Below are 19,870 nucleotides of genomic sequence, written 5' to 3' on the forward strand. Positions count from 1 at the left end.
ACTGGAATTCCATCCACTAGCTTTGTTCATAGTGATGCTTCCTAAGGCTCACTTGACTTCGCATTCCAGGATGTCTGGCTCTAGGTGAGTGATCAGACCATCATGGTTATTGGGGTCATGAAGATCTTTTTGTATTCTTCTGTGTTATTCTTGTCACCTCTTATTAATATCTTCTGCTTCCTTTAGGTCCATACCACTTCTGTCTTTTATCTGCCCATCTTTGCATGAAATGTTGCCTTGGTATCTCTAATTTTCTTGAAGAGATCTCTAGTCTTTCCCATTCTGTTGTTTTCCTCTATTTAAATCTCTGCTGAGCCACTTCCTAGTTCCAGCCCTCAGGCATTTAACTTAACTTCTACTTTCCATAAGCTTTGGGCTTCTCATCCTTAAAACAGGAACAAAAGAATTTCCTGCTGGTCCAGTGGTTAAGTCTCCACGCTTCCACTGCAAGAAGCACAGATTCAATTCCTTGTCAGGAACTAAGATCCCACATGTCACACTACACTGTCAACAAAAAAACCTATGTCATTGCAATATTGGGAGGATTATCTTCTGGAGACATTTCTTTATTATTTTCTTTCCATTTTATAGATTAAGGAACAAGATAAACAGCATTTTCAGAACTACTTTTCATTGCTGTAAAATAGTTGTTCCTCACTAAACATACAAATATCTAAAGACATCACAACATAAACATTACCCATAAGGTAAGTGATGTGAGTCAGGCATCTGTGAGATCATCATGACCATGAAACCTAAGTGGGCCTTAACGCAGTCTAGCAATTGTACTACATTTTCCTAGGCCATTTACCTCCCAATCTTCCCAACTACTATTTCACATGTCTCCTAGCTCCTCAAACTTCAAACATCTTCTCCCTCATTGTGACTGTATGACCATGCTTACTTCCTCACTGGAAAAACTAAAATAATCATTAAAGAACTTACATAGATTTTTACCCCATCAACCTACTTACTGATATCTGTACATCTATAGTTATCTTACCACCATCTATACAGAATGTGAAGAGAATGAACAACTTCCCTAACTCTACATTAATTTTCAAGCCACATCTTACAGAATGTTTCAACAACCTTTGATAAATTCAATACGCCACACTCCATGATATAATTTCTGTATTCTCTTGTTTAATTCCTATCTTACTGGTCAGACCTTGGCTGGTTCAACTTCTTTCATTCAACTGGTAAGGTTAAAATGCTAAAGGATTTGTTCCTTATCGTTTTCCCTTCCTTTCAGCTCTCATTCCCTTGGGGATCACATGTGACCTCATGATTTTAAATATCATTCATATGCATTTCACTCTCAAATGCACACACCCATCCCAAAGCTCACCATGTACCTCTTCTCTGTCTCGCTGCCTATTAGACATTACCAGGTGGATGCCTGAAAGGCACCTCAGTGTTAACATGTTTAAAACAAAACACCCTATTCAAACCCTGTCTTTTCCAATTCAAAGTAAGCAACTCTAACCTGCTAATTTTTCAGGGCAAAATCCTTGAAGTCTTTTGTAACACCTCTTCTTGCAAGCTGTGTATTTAATCTCTCAGAAATTCTGATGGTTGTTATTTTTCAAAATACCTGAATCTGAACAATTCACACTACCTATACAGCTGCCATCACTACCAAAACATTTTCTCCCCCTGGATTATTTCAATAATTCCCTAACTTGTATGATTCCCATCTTCCCTTTCTGAACACAACAGCCAGAATTAGACTTTCTAAATGTAGGTCTGCTGATATAATGATATGCTGACAACCCTCCAAAGGCTCCTCATTTCTTTCTGAATGTCTTTAAGATGGCTTACAGGGCCCTACATAAGCTGACCTCCATTATCACTCCTGATTTTATATTCTAGAATGTGTCCCTCTGCTTTCTCTGCTTCTACTAGTCACTGTGCTATTCCTTCAGCATAAACTCCTGCTTTAGAGCCTTTGCAGTAGCTTTTCCTTCTCCCTGGAACACTCTTCTCAGATCATGTCACTAATTCTTACTGCCTTAGATTCTTGACACAAATTTCACCATCTTGAAGCCTAGTCAAATTACTATATTTAAGGCTGAAATTTGTAATTTAATTATTTACTATGTTTATATTATTTACTGTCCTTACTAGAATATAAACTATATAAAATTTGAAAGAATTCTCAATTCCTGACCATCCTATTTTATTTTTATTTTTTTATTTCCACAGTCCAGTAATTTATTTTAAATTTGAGTAATTTCAAATTCCACAAACAAAACTACTGAAGAACAGCAATATTTTGCTTGAATTCTTTCTTCTGTACACTCAGTGATCTAAAACACCACAATATCCAACATACACAAACCTCAGGGAAGACTTAATAAATACACACAGATTGGAATCATGGTGCTCTTTGCTCCAAATGGAATAATCCCACAGAAAAAGCACAGATACAACACAACGTAAGGGCACCTGTTATATATGAAGTGAGCAAAAACACACTAGCATTTTCTATATGTGTAATGAGGAAACCTGCATAGGTTAGAAGGCCTTTTATGCCCACTTGAAAGTCAGACAATTTGTCTGTAATGCATCTTTCAAACAACTTGGAGAGCACTGTGATCCCATGTAGGATATGTTCATTCAGTTCAGTTCAGTTCAGTTCAGTCCAGTCGCTCAGTCATTGTTTCCACTGTTTCCCCATCTATTTCCCATGAAGTGATGGGACCAGATGCCATGATGTTAGTTTTCTGAGTGTTGAGCTTTAAGCCAACTTTTTCACTCTCCTCTTTCACTTTCATCAAGAGGCTTTTTAGTTCCTCTTCACTTTCTGCCATAAGGGTGGTGTCATCTGCATATCTGAGGTTATTGATGTTTCTCCATTACTACCCTGTAAATAAATTCTTCAGTACCATTTTTCTAGATTCCGTTTATATGTGTTAGAATACAATATTTATCTTTCTCTTTCTGACTTACTTCACTCTGTATTATAGGTTCTAGGTTCATTCACCTCATCAGAACTGACTCAAATATGTTCCTTTTTATGGCTGAGTGATATTCCATTGTGGATATATACCAAAACTTCTTTATCCATTCATCTGTCAATGGACATCTAGGTTATTTCCATTTTCCAGCTATTGTAAATAGTGCCGCAACGAACAATGGGATACATTTGTCCTTTTCAATTTTGGTTTCCTCAGGGTATATGCCTAGGAGTAGGATTGCTGGGTCATATGGTGGTTTTATTCCTAGTTTTTTAAGGAATATCCGTACCATCTTCCATAGTGGCTATATCAATTCACACCAGCAGTGCAAGAGGGCTTCCTTTTCTCCACACCTTCTCTAGCACTTATTGTTTGTAGACTTTTTGATGATGGTGATTCTGGCTGCTGAGAGGTAGTTTGATTTGCATTTCTCTAATAATGAATGATGCTGAGCATCTTCTCATGTGTTTGTTAGCCATCTGTATGTCTTCCTTGGAGAAATGTCTGTTTAGGTCTTTTCCCCACTTTTTGATTGGCTTGTTTTCCTTGTATTAACTTGTATGAGCTGCTTATATATCTTTGAAATTAATCGCTTGTCAGTTGTTTCATTAGCTATTATTTTCTTCCATTCTGAGGATTGTCTTTTCACCTGGCTTATAGTTTACTTTGCTGTGCAAAAGCTTTTAAGTTTAATCAGGTCCCACTTGTATACTTTTGTTTTTATTTCCATTACTCTAGGAGGTGGGTCATAGAGGATCTTGTTTTGATTTATGTCACTGAATGTTCTGCCTTTGTTTTCCTCAGAGAGTTTTATAGTTTCTGGTCTTACATTTAGGTCTTTAATCTGTTTTGAGTTAATCTTTGTGTATGGTGTTCAGAAGTGTTCTAATTTCATTCTTTTACATGGAGCTGGTACAGTTTTCTCAGCACCATTTATTGAAGAGGTTATCTTTGCCCCATTGTATATTCTTGCCTCCTTTGTCAAAATTAGGATACCCATAATTGCATGGGTTTATTTCTGGGTTTTCTGTGTTGTTCCATTGGTCTATATTTCTGTTTTTGTGCCAGTACCATACTGTCTTGATGACTGTAGTTTTGTAGTATAATCTGAAGTCATGAAGGTTGATTCCTCCAGCTCCATTCTTCTTTCTCAAGACTGCTTTGGCAATTCAGGATCTTTCGTGTTTCCATATGAATTGTGAAATTTTTTGTTCTAGTTCTGTGAAAAATGCCATTGGTAATATGATAGGGATCACACTGAATCTGTAGATTGTGTTTGGTAGTATAATCATTTTCAAAATACTGATTCTTCCTACCCAGGAACATGGACTATCTCTCCATCTGTTTATTTTGTCTTTGATTTCTTTCAACAGTGGCTTATAATTTTCTGTGTACAGCTCTTTTGTCTCCTTAGGTAAGTTTATTCCTATTTAATTCTTTTTGTTGCAATGGTGAATGGGATCGATTCCTTAATTTCTCTTTCTGATTTTTCATTGTTAGTATATAGAAATGCAAATGATTTTTGTGTATTGATTTTGTATCCTGCAACATTGCTCAATTTACTGATTAGCTCTAGTAATTTTCTGATACTATCTTTAGGGTTTTCTGTGTATAGTATCATGTCATCTGCAAACAGTGAGAGCTTTACTTCTTTTCCGATCTGGATTCCTTTTCTTTTTCTTCTCTGATTGCTATAGCTAGGACTTCCAGAACTATGTTGAATAATAGTGGGGAAAGTGGGCACCCTTGTCTTGTTCCTGATCTTAGGGGGAATGCTTTCAGTTTTTCACAATTGAGAACAATGTTTGCTGTAGGATTATCATATATGGCCTTTACTATGTTGAGGTAGGTTCCTTCTATGCCCATTTTTTGAAGAGTTTTAATCATAAATAGGTGCTGAATTTCGTCAAAGGCTTTTTCTGCATCCACTAAGATTATCGTATGGTTTTTATTTTTCAGTTTGTTAATATGGTGTATCACATTGATTGATTTGCATATACTGAAGAATCCTTGCATCCCTGGAATAAACCAAACTTGATCATGGTATATGAGCTTTTTAATGTGTTGGTGAACTCTGTTTGTTAAAATTTTGCTGAGAAATTTTGCATGTATGTTCATCAGTGATATTGGCCTATAGTTTTCTTTTTTGTGTGTTTTCCTTGTTGGTATCAGGGTGATGGTGGCCTTGCAGAATGAGTTTGGAAGTGTTCCTTCCTCTGAAATTTTTTGAAAGAGTTTTAGAAGGATAGGCATTAGCTCTTCTTGAAATGTTTGACAGAATTCTCCTGCAAAGCCATCTGGTCCTGGGCTTTTGCTTCTTGGGAGATTTTTGATCACAGTTTTAATTTCAGTGCTTGTAATTGGGTTATTTATAATTTTTATTTCTTCCTGGTTCAGTCTTGGAAGATTGAACTTTTCTAAGAATCTGTCCATTTCTTCCAGATTATCCATTTTATTGCCATAAAGTTGTTCAAAATAGTCTCTTATAATCCTTTGTATTTCTACATTGTCTATCATTTCTGAATTGTTGTAACCTCTCCTTTTTCATTTCTAATTATGCTGATTTGATTCTTCTTTTTTTTCTTGATAAGTCTGGCTAAAGGTTTGTCAATTTTATCTTCTCAAAGAACAAGCTTTTAGTTTTATTAATCTTTACTATTATTTCTTTCATTTCTTTTTCATTTATTTCTGCTCAGATCTTTATGATTTCTTTCCTTCTAACAATTTTGGGAGGGTTTTGTTCTTCTTTTTCCAGTTGTTTTTGGTGTAAAGTTAGGTTTCTATTCGATGCTTTTCTTGCTTCTTGAGGTAGCACTGCATTGCTATAAACTTCCCTCTTAGAACTGCTTTTGCTGTATCCCATAGGAGTTGTGTTTTCATTGTCATTTGTTTCTAGAAATTTTTTGATTTCTCTTTTGATTTCTTCAGTAACCTGTTGGTTAATTAGAAACATGTTGTTTAATCTCCATGTGTTTGTGTTTCTTGCAGTTTTTTTTCTTGTAATTGATATCCAGTCTCATAGCATTGCGGTCAGAGAAGATGCTTGATACAATTACAATTTTCTTAAATTTACTGAGGTTTGATTTGTTACCCAAGAAACAGTATATCCTGGAGAATGTTTCATGTGCACTTGAGAAGAAGATATATTCTGCATTGGAATGGAATGTCCTGAATATATCAATGAGATCCATCTCATCTAATATATCATTTAAGACTTATTTTGTTTTGATGATCCTTGTATCCTTATTTTGTTTTGATGATCTGTCTATCGGTGTGAGTGGGGTGTTAACGTCTCCCATTATTATTGTGTTATTGTCAATTTCTCCTTTTACATCTGTTAATGTTTGTTTTATGTATTGACTTGCTCCTATGCCGGGTGCACAGATATTTGTAATTGTTATGTCTTCCTCTTGGATTGATCCCTTGATCATTATGTGATGTCCTTCCTTATGTCTTATAATATCCTTTATTTTAAGGTCTATTTTGTCTGATATGAGGATTGCTACTCCAGCTTTCTTTTGCTTCCCATTTGCACTGAATATATTTTTCAATCCTCTTACTTTCAGCCTTTTTGTGTCTTTAAGTCTAAACTGAGTTTCTTGTAAACAGCATATATATGGGTCTTATTTTTGTATCCATTCAGCCAATCTGTGTCTTTTGGTTGGCACATTTAAGCCATTTACATTCAAAGTAATTATTGATATATATGTTCCTATTGCCATTTTCTCAATTGTTTGGGGTTGATTTTGTAGATCTTTTTTCTTCTCTTGTATTTCTTGACTATATAAGCCGGTTTAACATTTGTTGTAAAGCTGGTTTGGTGGTACTGAATTCTCTTAACTTTTGCTTGTCTGAAAAGCTTTTTATTTCTCCATCAATTTTGAATGTGACCCTTTCCGGGTACAGTAATCACGGTTGTAGATTTTTCCCTTTCAGTACTTTAAATATATACTGCCATTCCCTTCTGGCCTGTAGAGTTTCTACTGAAAGATCAGCATAGGGGTTTCCCTTGTATGTTACTTGTTGCTTTTCCCTTGATGCTTTTAATATTCTTTCTTTGTGTTTATCTTGGTTAGTTTGATTAGTATGTGTCTTGGCGTGTTTCTCCTTGGGCTTGTCCTCTATTGGACTCTTTTTGCCTCTTGGACTTGATCAATGATCTCCTTTTCCATGTTGGGCAAATTTTCAACTACAATCTCTTCAAAAATTTTCTCATACACTTTCTTTTTCTCTTCTTATTCTGGGACCCCTGTAATTCAAATATTGGTGCATTTGATATTGTCTCAGAGGTCTCTAGACTATCCTCAGTTCTTTTCATTCTTTTTACTTTATTCTGCTCTTCAGAAGTTATTTCCAACATTTTATCATCTAGCTCACTAATTTGTTCTTCTGCTTCAGATATTCTGGTACTGATTCCTTCTAGAGTATTTTTAATTTCAGTAATTGTGTTGTTTGTCTCTGTATGCTAATTCTTTAATACTTCTAGGTCTTTGTTAATTAATTCTTGCATTTTTTCCATTTTGTTTTCAAGGTTTTTGATCATTTTTACTATCATTATTCTGAATTTTTTTTCAGGTAGTTTGCTTATTTTCTCTTCATTTATTTGGACTTCTGTGTTTCTATTTTATTTCTTCATTTGTGTAGTAGTTCTCTTTTTATTTTTTTTAACTTGTTGTGATTGAGGTCTCCTTTTCCCAGGCTTCAAGGTTGAATTCTTTCTTCCTTTTGGTTCCTGCCCTCCTAAGGTTGTTCCAATGGTTTGTGGAAGTTTCCTATAGGGTGATATTTGTGCAGAGTTTTTGTTTCTTTTTCCTCTCATGGGCAAAGCTGAGTGAGGTGGTAATTCTGTCTGCTGATGATTGGGTTTGTATTTTTGTTTGTTGTTTAGATGAGGCATCCTGCACAGGGTGCTACTGGTGTTTGGGTGATGCCAGGTCTTGTATTCAAGTGGTTTCCTTTGTGTGAATACTCACTTTTTGATACTCCCTAAGATTAGTTCTCTGCTAGTCTAGGGTTTTGCAGTCAGTGCTCCCACTCCAAAGTCTCAAGGCTTGATCTCTGGCCAGGAACGAACATTTCACAAGTGGTTTGTTATGGCATTGAGATTAAAACAAATATCCAAAAATGAGAAACCAAAGATGAATCCCAGACAAATAGCAGTTACAAAATCAGACAAATAATAATTTAAAAAATGGAATATACTCATATACACCCATGAGCAAAGTCAATACAGTCCAACAAAAATAAAGTACAGTAGATTGACCTGGTGAACAAAGGAAATAAAAATTATATTTACCAGTTAAGTACAAAACTAACTAAAGCACAAACCGGAAAACAAAACTAAAGCAAGGTGCCAAATGGGGAATAAAGCAATGAAAACAAAACTAACAAATATGTTGAGAGGAAAGGAAAGAAAGAAAGAATAGATATGAAAAGTTAAATAAAGGTAGATGAAGAAGATTTATATACATTAAAGACTAACTGCAAGGTGAAAAGAAAAGCAGGAAAGGCAAACAAAGGAATAAATGTAGAAAGAATATAATAGGTTTAAAAAAATTAAATTTATAAAAGAGATAAGGAAAAAAAAAAAACAGAAGAAGAAAGAAAAAGGGGAAAAAAAAAAAAGGAAAACTCCTCAGAACTGCAAAAGCCCAATGGAGAGGCAGAGATTTATCACAACAATAAAAAATGTGACTGAGAAAAAAACAAAAAAAAGCTCAAAAGTTTAGTTAGATTTCACAGTGCCAATAAAATTGACAACTGCAACAGGGGGGTAAAAAGAAAAAAAATCCAAAAGAATCTACAAAACAAGTCAAAACATAAGAAAAATGAATGTTTTTCTTGAGTCACTGCTCAAGAGTTCTTTCCCTTGCAGGGAATTACAGTCCACCTCACCTCCCTAGCATGCCCTCCAACACTCTGCTGATCTCTGGACCTACTGTGGGGGCAGCTCAGATTCTAATCTGGTCCTACTTTTGTGTGTTCTTGCTTGCAATGTCCACAACTATCAGAACTAGTGCGATTTCTTTTGTGGGAGCTCTCAATGACCTTTTATAAAGACACAGAATCTGCCTAGCTGATCATGTAGATTTAATCTGCAGCTTCTAGAGCTGGTGGGAAGGTTTTGGGTCTTCTTCCTTAACCACACTGCCCCTGGGTTTCAATTGTGGTTTTATTTTCACCTGTGTATATGGGTCATCCACTGGGGTTTGCTCCAGAGGACTTGGGTTTGCCCCTGTGAAAGCCAAGTGTGGAGGTGGTGCAGCTGCTTGGGTCGCAAGGGTTCTGGCAGCACCAGGTTCTCGGGGGGGGTGGCGGCTAGGACAGGAGGAAATACAGAACTCTAGAAGGGTATGGCAACCAGTATTGGCCAATACGCACCAGTATTCTTGGCTGGAGAACCCCCTGCTCCCTGACAGAGAAGCCTGGCAGGCCAGTCTATAGGGTCGCAAAGAGCCCAGACACGACAGAAGTGACCCTGCATGCATAGATGCAAGACATTTTTTGCCTATAGCAGCTCTGCTCCAGTGACAGTTGAGCGTGAAGGTGGTTCAGCTGCTTGGCTTGTGGGGACCCTGGCAGCACTAAGTGTGCAGTGACACAGACTGCCTCCACTGCAGGAGTTATGGCCCTATCAGAGTCTTTTTTCAAGCCTCTTGTAGCTGGTGTCAGTAGGCCTCTTCGGCCAGTCTTTCTCTGCAGCTCCAGCTGTTCAGGCACTTAGAGGGCTCCCTTGCCTGGGGTCCTTCTCTGTTATTCAGCACGTCAGACACATAGAGGGGCCTCCCTGGCTGGGGTCTTACTCTGTAAATCAGTGTGCCAGGCACTTAAAAGTGACACCCTGGGTCAGGTGCTACTCTATAGTTTGGCACATCAATCACTTAAAGGGCACCCCGGGTGGGGTCCTACTCTGTAGATCAATCCATCAGTCAGTTAAAGGAGCACCCTGAGTGGGGTCCTACTCTGTAGATCAATCCATCAGTCAGTTAAAGGAGCACCCTGGGTGGGGTCCTACTCTGTAGATCAGCACATCAGTCAGTTAAAGTGGCACCTCGGGTAGGGTCCTACTCTATAGATCAATCAATCAGTCAGTTAAAGGAGTACCCTGGGTGGGGTCCTACTCTGTAGTTCAGTGCGTCAGGCATTTGGTGGGCCAGCCTCTTTATTGTTCAGCTGCCAATGCTGGCATGTGGAGAGACAGGCTATGGTGATGACTCCAGCCCCTAAACATAACTCAGCAGTATCCCTTGCTTCCATGGCTGCCTGGCTTTCCTCCACAGGCATTTCCCACCACAATCTCCTCTCTCACATCCCCTCAATCTGTCTCTCTGCAGTCAACAGCAACCCTCACCCTGGCTGCTCCATAATCCCTAAACTCCAGTTCCCAGCAGCTGTGCCTTCCAGGGGACCTGCATCCCTGTCCGCGTTAATGTACGGCCGAGGCAAGGACTGTTTGAGTCTCATTCCATTTAGGCTGTCACAGATCACCTGCCTCACTCTCAGCCTTAAATGTTTCTCCTCTGACTTAGACAATTGCCCTGATGTGGAGATCGGACCCCTGCTTCAGTTCCCCCTCCTGCTGAGGGCAGGTCCAGTCCTACTAACACTCCTGTTTTTCCCCCTAGTTCCTTCATCCTACCGAGTTTTCATGGTTCTATATATTCTTGGCAGAAACTGAAGAGGAACTAAAAAGCCTCTTGATGAAAGTGAAAGTGGAGAGTGAAAAAGTTGGCTTAAAGCTCAACATTCAGAAAACGAAGATGATGGCATCCGGTCCCACCACTTCATGGGATATAGATGGGGAAACAGTGGAAACAGTGTCAGACTTTATTTTTCTGGGCTCCAAAATCACTGCAGATGGTGACTGCAGCCATGAAATTAAAAGACGCTTACCCCTTGGAAGGAAAGTTATGACCAACCTAGATAGCATATTCAAAAGCAGAGACATTACTTTGCCAACAAAGGTTCGTCTAGTCAAGGCTATGGTTTTTCCTGTGGTCATGTATGGATGTGAGAGTTGGACTGTGAAGAAGGCTGAGCGCCGAAGAATTGATGCTTTTGAACTGTGGTGTTGGAGAAGACTCTTGAGAGTCCCTTGGACTGCAAAGAGATCCAACCAGTCCATTGTGAAGGAGATCAGCCCTGGAATTTCTTTGGAAGGAATGATGCTAAAGCTGAAACTCCAGTACTTTGGCCACCTCATGCAAAGAGTTGACTCAGTGGAAAAGATTCTGATGCTGGGAAGGATTGGGGGCAGGAGGAGAAGGCGACGAGAGAGGATGAGATGGCTGGATGGCATCACTGATTCGATGGATGTGAGTCTCAGTGAACTCCGGGAGTTGGTGATGGACAGGGAGGCCTGGCGTGCTGCGATTCATGGGGTCGCAAAGAGTCAGACACGACTGAGTGACTGATCTGATCTGATACATTCTTTTCTGTTGGTCGGGTACTCGTGTCTGCTCTCAGCTGGTGTTCTGCATGCACTTCTGTGTCTGAAGGTGTATTCCTGATATATCTGTGGAGAGAGATGTGCTCCACGTCCACCCACTCCTCTGCCATCTTGTTCTCCTCCTCTGACCATCCTATTTTAAACTGCACTCCCCCACCCCCCAACTCCCCTGACCAACCAACATCTTCCTTAACTGCCCATCTTACTTTACTTTTGCCTATGGCACTTATCAACTTCTAACCTACCATATAATTTACATACTTATTACTCTGCCAATCTGTTTAACTTACTAAAAGGTAAGCTTGATAAAGGCAGAAATCTTTTGTATATTTAGTCATTGTTTAAACCGAGGCATTTAAGATAGCCCCTGGCATATTACACGTTCTCAAAAAAATATTTATTGAATGAAGGACTAAAGGAAGAAAGGAACGAGAAACATCACTTGGTCATCTGCAGTAGATTCCACCAAACCCACATTAAGTGGTTAAATAGATGAACATAAAATATCTTTCCAGGAAAATTACACTGTTATATAATTTTGCTTTTCAGACACTCATTAAGTATGAATATGTGTATACTCATCTATATAGAAAGATACTTAGACGTAGATATAATCTTCTACATTAATATATGTAGGTTAGTCCCAGAATTGTCACTGGGTAACCTTGGGCATGTTCTTACAGTTTTAAGCCTCCAATCAACTCTTACATATAAACTGAAAAGTTGAAACTCTGCTTTAGAAAACTATGATTCTTTATTTACAAATACTTATGGGAAAATAAAATGTGATCAATTATTACTTTAAAAAATGAAGCCTATTACCATATATTAACTAGAGTCCAGTAAACAGACATCAAACAAAATTTTGGGAAGAAAGTTTGAGAAAAATGTAAATCAAAATAACACCTTTGTTACAATCATTAAGAAATTGACATAGTCTCAATATCCTCTTCTGAAACTCCATAATTTTAACAGTTTTTAGGAAAGGAAGAAATACATTTTATGCTAACTGGATAAAATGAATTAATTTCAGAGATATTAAAGTGATTTTTAAACATGCCTTAGAATAGAGAAAACACCGAGGAATAGCAATAGTCAAATCGAAGGCTTTTAGCAAAAGAAGGAGGCGAGCACAGCAACCACTCTAGTATTCTTGCCTGGAGAATCCCCATGGACAGAGGAGCCTCGGGGGCTATAGTCCATGGAATCACAAAGTGTTAGAGATGACTGAGAGACTAAGCATAGCACAGCAAAGGAATATTGAGCCTGGCAGGCTGCAGTCTATAGGGTCACACAGAGTTGGACCTGACTGAAGTGACCTGACAACCTAACACTGTAACTGAGGCTGTGAAACTATAACTAGGGATCTCGGCTCCTCTGCATTATTCCAGCACTGTTCCTTAGTTAGGATATGGCTGTGATCTTATGCTTACGATGTCTGACTTCTACCCTAGTTCAACATTAACTTAGCTTAGCTTGCTGAATGAAGAAAACTGTTGGTGCTTACTGAGACTGAAGATTAGTTAATTGTTCTCTAAACCTCACCCTTGTTCCTTATTCTCCAGAAATAGTTAACCAAAGATTTATGACTTAGATAATGTTCCAATCACAAGTAAGACTTGATAGCTACTTGGAATTGTGCGATCAAGACAATCATCTCTGAAAATAGAAGACAGCCCCCTCCCTATGAGCACTGTACCCCTTTCCTCTTTCCCCTATGAATCTCCAAGCAAAATCTGGCAAGTTGGGAGCTGGCTTTTTGGAACATACTCCCACCTTTCTCCTCAGAATTGCCAGCCTCCTCAATAAAGCCATATTTCCTTTTAACCAACACTCTCAGTATTGGATTATTGAATGATAAGCAGCTGAACAGGAATTCAGTAACAATATCATTATCTGTGCCATGTAGTATCCTAACTGTTTTAAATATTAGCAATTTTAATTCTTACAGTAAACATATGAAGTAGGTACTACTGCTATCATCTTTTCATAGATAAATAAAATATGGTACAAAATTTAAGTAATCTATCCAAGTTCTCAGCAGTATATGCTTCTAGGCTAGCATATGCTTCTAGGCTGTCTGATTCCAGAATCTGTGCTCTTGTCCCACTGGTACCATCTTTTCATAGATAAAAGAATATGGTACAAAATTTAAGTAATCTATCCAATGATGCTGAAGCTGAAACTTCAGTACTTTGGCCACCTCAAAGAGTGGACTCATTGGAAAAGACTCTGATGCTGGGAGGGATTGCGGGCAGGAGGAGAAGGGGACGACAGAGGATGAGATGGCTGGATGGCATCACCGACTCGATGGACATGAGTTTGAGTGAACTCCAGGAGTTGGTGATGGACAGGGAGGCCTGGCTTGCTGCAATTCATGGGGTCGCAAAGAGTCAGACATGACTGAGCAACTAACTGAACTGAACTGATCCAAGTTCTCAGCAGTATATGCTTTTAGGTTGTCGGATTCTAGAATTTGTGCTCTTGTCCTCCTATCATAAACAGATAGTAGAATGACACTGTGGGAAGAACTACCAAAATTCAAGAAATCCCTGCTTAAATTTTGAATTCAAATAGGAAAAAAATTGTTAGCTAAGGTTTATTGCTGGTTTTAAATAAAGAAATTTATTTCAATATCACTGGTTAAGAAAATTCTGTTTAAGCAACCAACTAATTCATGAACTAAAATTTCTTTTCAAAAGCTACAAATCAATAAATAACTAGAGAACCAACCTATTTTAAATAAGTAAGAAATTAAAAATAATGAAAAGAAAACCTTTTGTCTAATAATAGTAAATAAGAGAGAGTATGTACAAATGCAAAGATAAAAATTGTTTTTTACTATACATTATATTTAAGAATGAAAACTGACAAAATTGTTAATCCTGAGCCATTGATTTACCTTCTAATTTTTACCTGAACCCCTCCAAGGTTTCTATTGTAGGAGAAAACTTTCTTCAGAAAGTATCATCTATCCCAACTAATAATAGGAACCCCTCTGCCATCAAAAAAAAAAAAAAAAGTTGTTGTGTTCAGTAGTAAACTGTTAAGAAAAAAAGAAAGAGGGAGAAAAGAAGGATGGTTTGTCAGCAAAAGCAACTTAATGGAATTGTTAAAGAGACTTGGAAAAGGAATGTTTACAAGTAAAATGGTGTAAGCTTAAGACTCCAAAAGATACCAGGACATTCTCTACTGATAGAATATGGAAAAAGAATGTCAAAAGTTTGTTCAATTAGTTACTTTATGTGAAAAGACAATAATGATTGTGAGTAATCTAAATAGAACATAAAGGCAAGGAATAAGAGAAATTTGCAATGATTTAGCTTCTTACTTCTTTGCTCTTTGCAACTTCTGCAATAGCAGCAGTCCTTTGCTTTTCAAATTCATCATTGTCATTTGGAGGTTTGACAGGCATTGTCACTTGTAATGTCTTTCTTCGATCAAGTTCTCTGCTATCCACTTGGATATGAGACACACACTTCTGGTAATAATAAATAAAAACAAAATGCTTCAGTAATATCAGAAGAGATTCAACTTTTTGTAAGAAAGTATATATCTTCAAAAGAAATATCTGAATCACAACAAGTAAGAGCCCATAAAAATATAATTCTAACTAACTGAAGTAACTTTAACTGTAACTAGTAAATGAAAGCTACACTAAATATAGCCATCTAAAAGGGGGGAGCATATTTAAAACATTCATTAAACCAAAAGTTCTAAGTTTCATTTTAGGATGATGATTTAAAATAATTTAAATTTTCAAACAGTCTAGACTATTGCACAAGAAGAAAATTTGGTTTTTTATTAAGAGCTGATTTCCACATTATGCCACAACATCCATGAGGGTTAAGTAGTATAGTTACTTTTACATATAGAAAGATGTCTTTCAACTTATAAACCAAATCAAGAGCTAAAAACATACCCTCTCCCCCAATCAGGCTGCAAAGTTCTGAGATTTTAGTCTCTTGAGACAAATGAAGAAAGCCCTCAAAGTCTAAAAATAAGCCCTGAATTAAATTATCCCTTTTAATCCTAGCAGCAAAACTCCTATAAAATGAACATTTTTCACCTCAGTAATTTTAATGAGGAATGAAAATATGTTTTCAAATAAATGTGTTATGGAAATACAGATGTTCGATAATATACATATAAAATAGCTGATTCCAACACACAGCCAGTATACTCTGTCTTTAACCAATGTACAAGGCTAAGATGCTGAAGAAGAGATTTTCACAATGGACTTCATAAACAAATAACATTACTGAAGCTGTAACTTTTAACATATTTCCTAATTCCAAAATGGATAGTTACTTTTACATATAGAAAGATGACTTTCAACTTGTAAACCAAATCAAAAGCTAAAAACATACTCTCTCCCTCAGTCAGGCTGCAAAGCTGTGGGATTTTAGTCTCTTGAGACAAATTTCAGTAAATCCTAAAGGAAATCAGTCCTAAATATTCACTGGAAGGACTGATGCTGAAGCTGAAACCCCAATACTCTGGCCACCTAATGCAAAGAACTGACTCATTGGAAAAGACCCTGATGCTGGGAAAGATTGAAGGCAGGAGGAGAAGGGGACAACAGAGGATGAGATAGTTGGATGGCATCACTGACTCAATGGACACAAGTCTGAGCAAGCTCCAGGAGTTGGTGATGGACAGGGAAGCCTGCCATGCTGCAGATCATGGGGTCGCAAAGCGCCGGTCACAACTGAGTGACTGAAATGAACTCAAAAAAAAAAAAAAAAAGAGCTCTATAGAGTATATATACTTCAAATTCTTGAAAGTAATTAAATTATAAGGCTCTGTTAGTAATTTATGAAAGAAATATTATCCCTAAAATGTTTATGAGGAAAGAAAATTTTTGAAAATAGTACTTATTATTTTCAAATATAAGTTAATAGAATGTTTTCATTTTGGGATTTTTCACTATAGAAATGAGAATATCATCAGCATGGATCATGCCTCCTTTTACATTGAATTTCACATGTTCTTAAGCACAATAAAAAATAGCATATGTTTTTAAATACTTTCAAAATAGCCATGATGCAAGCATGAATTACTTAATTTTGAGTTGATCCTCTAAAAAAGGGTTTTGAAGAGGATGCCATTCAACTGATTCTGCTTATTTCCTGATCAACTAGATATGTTTCTCATACCAAATGTTTTAAAATTGTTACTGAGATGTAGGTCTCTGTTTCCTAGCTGCAGTGTTCACAACTTATCTTCACTTTTGAGTCAGCACTCTTGAAGGAAAATAAAGCTCAAATGCAAGGCAGGTTACCAACAGCTAAATTTTAGTAGCATCATATGATGCAAGCAGTCAGAGTGATTGATTACTCTTGGATTCTTCAGATATAAAGCAGGGACAAGCTAAGAGAGATTGTTTTGAATGCAATGTGATGTTTAGCACAACCAGAAAGATAAGATACTGGCCAGCTGAGGAGCTACCTTGAGGTAACATTCTGCAGCAAGGTGGTTGAAAATTAGGAAATAATTAGGAAATAAAAATGTTTCACTTATGTGAGAAAAAGATGAGGGATGCCTTAGTTGAAAAGGAAAATACCAACTGGAAATAAAATTAAGTCTTTGACTAAGATGGGTCTTTGGATGAAGGCAGAAGAACAGAGTCTTGGAAGGGACAGCTGGGACAGTAGGTTCTCCTAAAGTGCAATGATGCCTTTCCTTGTTCCAATTTTTTTTGTCTCTTATCAATTCTTTTGTTGATGCTTTTATTTTTCCTCCCTCTTTTTTTTAATGAACAAAGTGAGAAATTATAGCATATTTTTGACTTCTTACATTTGCATTTCTCTCTCTCAAAAAACAAAAGCCCTCACCACCATCTTATCTTAGTCTTAAATTGACATCTGGTGTGTCTCTTAGTTCTTTGAATCTTTGGGTTAACAGCATTTCAGAAAAGAATCTACACCAAAATGCTAATTAAAATAAAGGGAAAAAAACATAATTATCAATTTCTTATAATTAATATATTTCTACGTAACTCCTATGACCACTGAGTGAAGAGGTCAGCACAAAACTGAACACAACATGAATATAAATGAAAAATACTTTTTGATGATTAAAATTCATCTGCCAAAATGAAAGTCATTACCTGTCCAAAAGGCACAAAAGGAGGTGGTCCACCTTCGGTTCCAATATTGCTTCTATTGTGTTTTGACAAGCTCTGTGAGAAAAATGAGTTATAAAACAGATTTATACATTAAAAATATATTTAACAACACTTATGCACAAGAAATCCAATTATTTTAGTAGATTCCTAAAACAGAAAAAAAAAAGCCTATTAATTATTTTAAACTTTATAAAACATATGCAGAGTTCAAGAAAATAGCAAAGAGAGATAAGAAGGCCTTCTTCAGTGAACAATGCAAAGAAATAGAGGAAAACAACAGAATGGCAAAGACTACAGATCTCTTCAAGAAAATTGGTGCTATCAAAGGAACATTTTATGCAGGGATAAGCACCATAAAGGACAGAAACCATAATGACCTAACAGAAGCAGAAGAGATTAAGAAGAGGTGGCAAGAATACACAGAAAAACTATATAAAAAAGGTATTAATGACCTGGATAAGGACAATGGTGTGATAACTCACCTAGAGCCAGACATCCTGTGTGTGAAGTCAAGTGGGCCTGAAGTAGCATTACTATGAACAAAACTAGAGGTGATAGAATTATAGCTGAGATATTTATAATTCGAAAAGATGATGCTTTTAAAGTATCAATATGTCAGCAAATGTGGAAAACTCAGCAGTGGCCACAGGACTGGAAAAGGTCAGTTTTCATTCCAATCCCAAAGAAAGGCGATGCCAAAGAATATTCAAAGTGAAAGTGAAAGTGAAAGTTAAGTTGCTCAGTTGTGTCCGACTCTTTGCGACCCCATGGACTGTAGCCCACCAGGCTCCTCCATCCATGGGATTCTCCAGGCAAGAATACTGGCGTGGGTTGCCACTTCCTTCTCCAGGGGATCTTCCCGATCCAGGGATTGAACCCAGGTCTCCCACATTAGAGGCGGACGCTTTAACCTCTGAGCCACCAGGGAAGAATATTCAAACTAACACACAATTGCACTCATTTCACATGCTAGCAAAGTAATGCTCAAAATTCTCTAAGCTAGACTTCAACAATATGTAAACTGAGAACTTCCAGATGTTCAAGCTGGATTTAGAAAAGGCAGAGGAATCAGAGATCAAAGTGCCAACATCTGCTGTATTATAGAAAAAGCAAGTCCAGAAAAATATCTGCTTCATTGACTATGCCTTTGACTGTGCAGATCAGAACAAACTGTGGAAAATTCTTAAGAGGTGGGAATACCAGACCATTCTACCTGTCTCCTGAGAAATCTGTATACAGGTCAAGAAGCAACAGTTAGAACCAGACATGGAGCAACAGACTGGTTCAAAATTGGGAAAAGAGTACAATAAGGCTGTATACTGTCACCCTGCTTATTTAACTTATGCAAAGTACATCATCAAAAATGCTGGGCTGGATGAATCACAAGCTGGAATCAAGATTGCCAGGAGAAATACAGCAACCTCAGGTATGCAGATGATGCCACCCTAATGGCATAAACTGAAGAGGAACTAAAGAGCCTCTTGATGAGGGTGAAAGAGGAGAGTGAAAAAGCTGGCTTAAAATTCACCATTCAAAAAACTAAGATCATGATATCCAGTCCCACCACTTCATGGCAAACAGAAAGGGAGAAAGTAGAAGAAGTGACAGATTTTACTTGTTTTATTTCATTTCTTGGGCTCTAAAATCACTGCGGATGGTGACTGCAGCCATGAAATTAAAAGATGCTGTTCCTTAGAAAGAAAGCCATGACAAACCTAGACAGTGTATTAAAAAGCAGAGGCATCATTTTGCCAACAAAAGTCCATATAGTCAAAGCTACGGTTTTTCCAGTAGTCATGTATGGATGTGAGTTGGACCATAAAAGAAAGCTGAGCACGAAAGAATTGATCCTTTTGAACTGCGGTGCTACAGAAGACTTTTGAGAGTCCCTTGGACTGCAATGACATCTAACTAGTCAATCCTAAAGAAAATCAACCGTGAATATTCATTGTAAGGACTAATACTTAAGCTGAAACTCCAATATGTTGGCCACCTGATGTAAAGATCCAACTCACTGGAAAAGACTCTGATACTGGAAAAGACTGAAGGCAAAATAGGAAAGGGGGCAGTATAGAATGAGATGGTTGGATGGCATCACTGACTCAATGGATATGAGTTTCAACAAACTCCAGGAGACAGTGAAGGATAGGGGAGGCAGGTGTATTGCAGTCAATGGTGTTACAAATAATCAGACAGGACTGAGTCCCTGCATTATATAAAGTATATTTTGCATTTTATGTCAGTTATATTAAAAAGCACTAAGACTAAAGGCAACAATAATATTCAGTTTAATTAAAGAATAATTTAAACTGTATATGAATATCATAT

At 37.3% G+C, this 19,870-nt stretch overlaps 1 protein-coding gene across 1 annotated transcript in view; it reads right to left on the reverse strand.

The window, feature by feature from the left end:
- Positions 1–19,870, reverse strand: part of TDRD3 (tudor domain containing 3) — a 215,916-nt gene that overhangs the window by 86,461 nt on the left and 109,585 nt on the right. Inside the window, exons 6-7 of the mRNA XM_055541922.1 lie at positions 17,525–17,596; positions 14,744–14,893 (exon numbers count right to left, since the gene is read on the reverse strand). Coding sequence (XP_055397897.1) covers positions 14,744–14,893; positions 17,525–17,596 — 222 coding nt within the window. The remainder of the gene's footprint in view (positions 1–14,743; positions 14,894–17,524; positions 17,597–19,870) is intronic.

Source organism: Bubalus kerabau, chromosome 12 (assembly GCF_029407905.1).
Source record: "Bubalus kerabau isolate K-KA32 ecotype Philippines breed swamp buffalo chromosome 12, PCC_UOA_SB_1v2, whole genome shotgun sequence".
Taxonomy (NCBI): domain Eukaryota; kingdom Metazoa; phylum Chordata; class Mammalia; order Artiodactyla; family Bovidae; genus Bubalus; species Bubalus kerabau.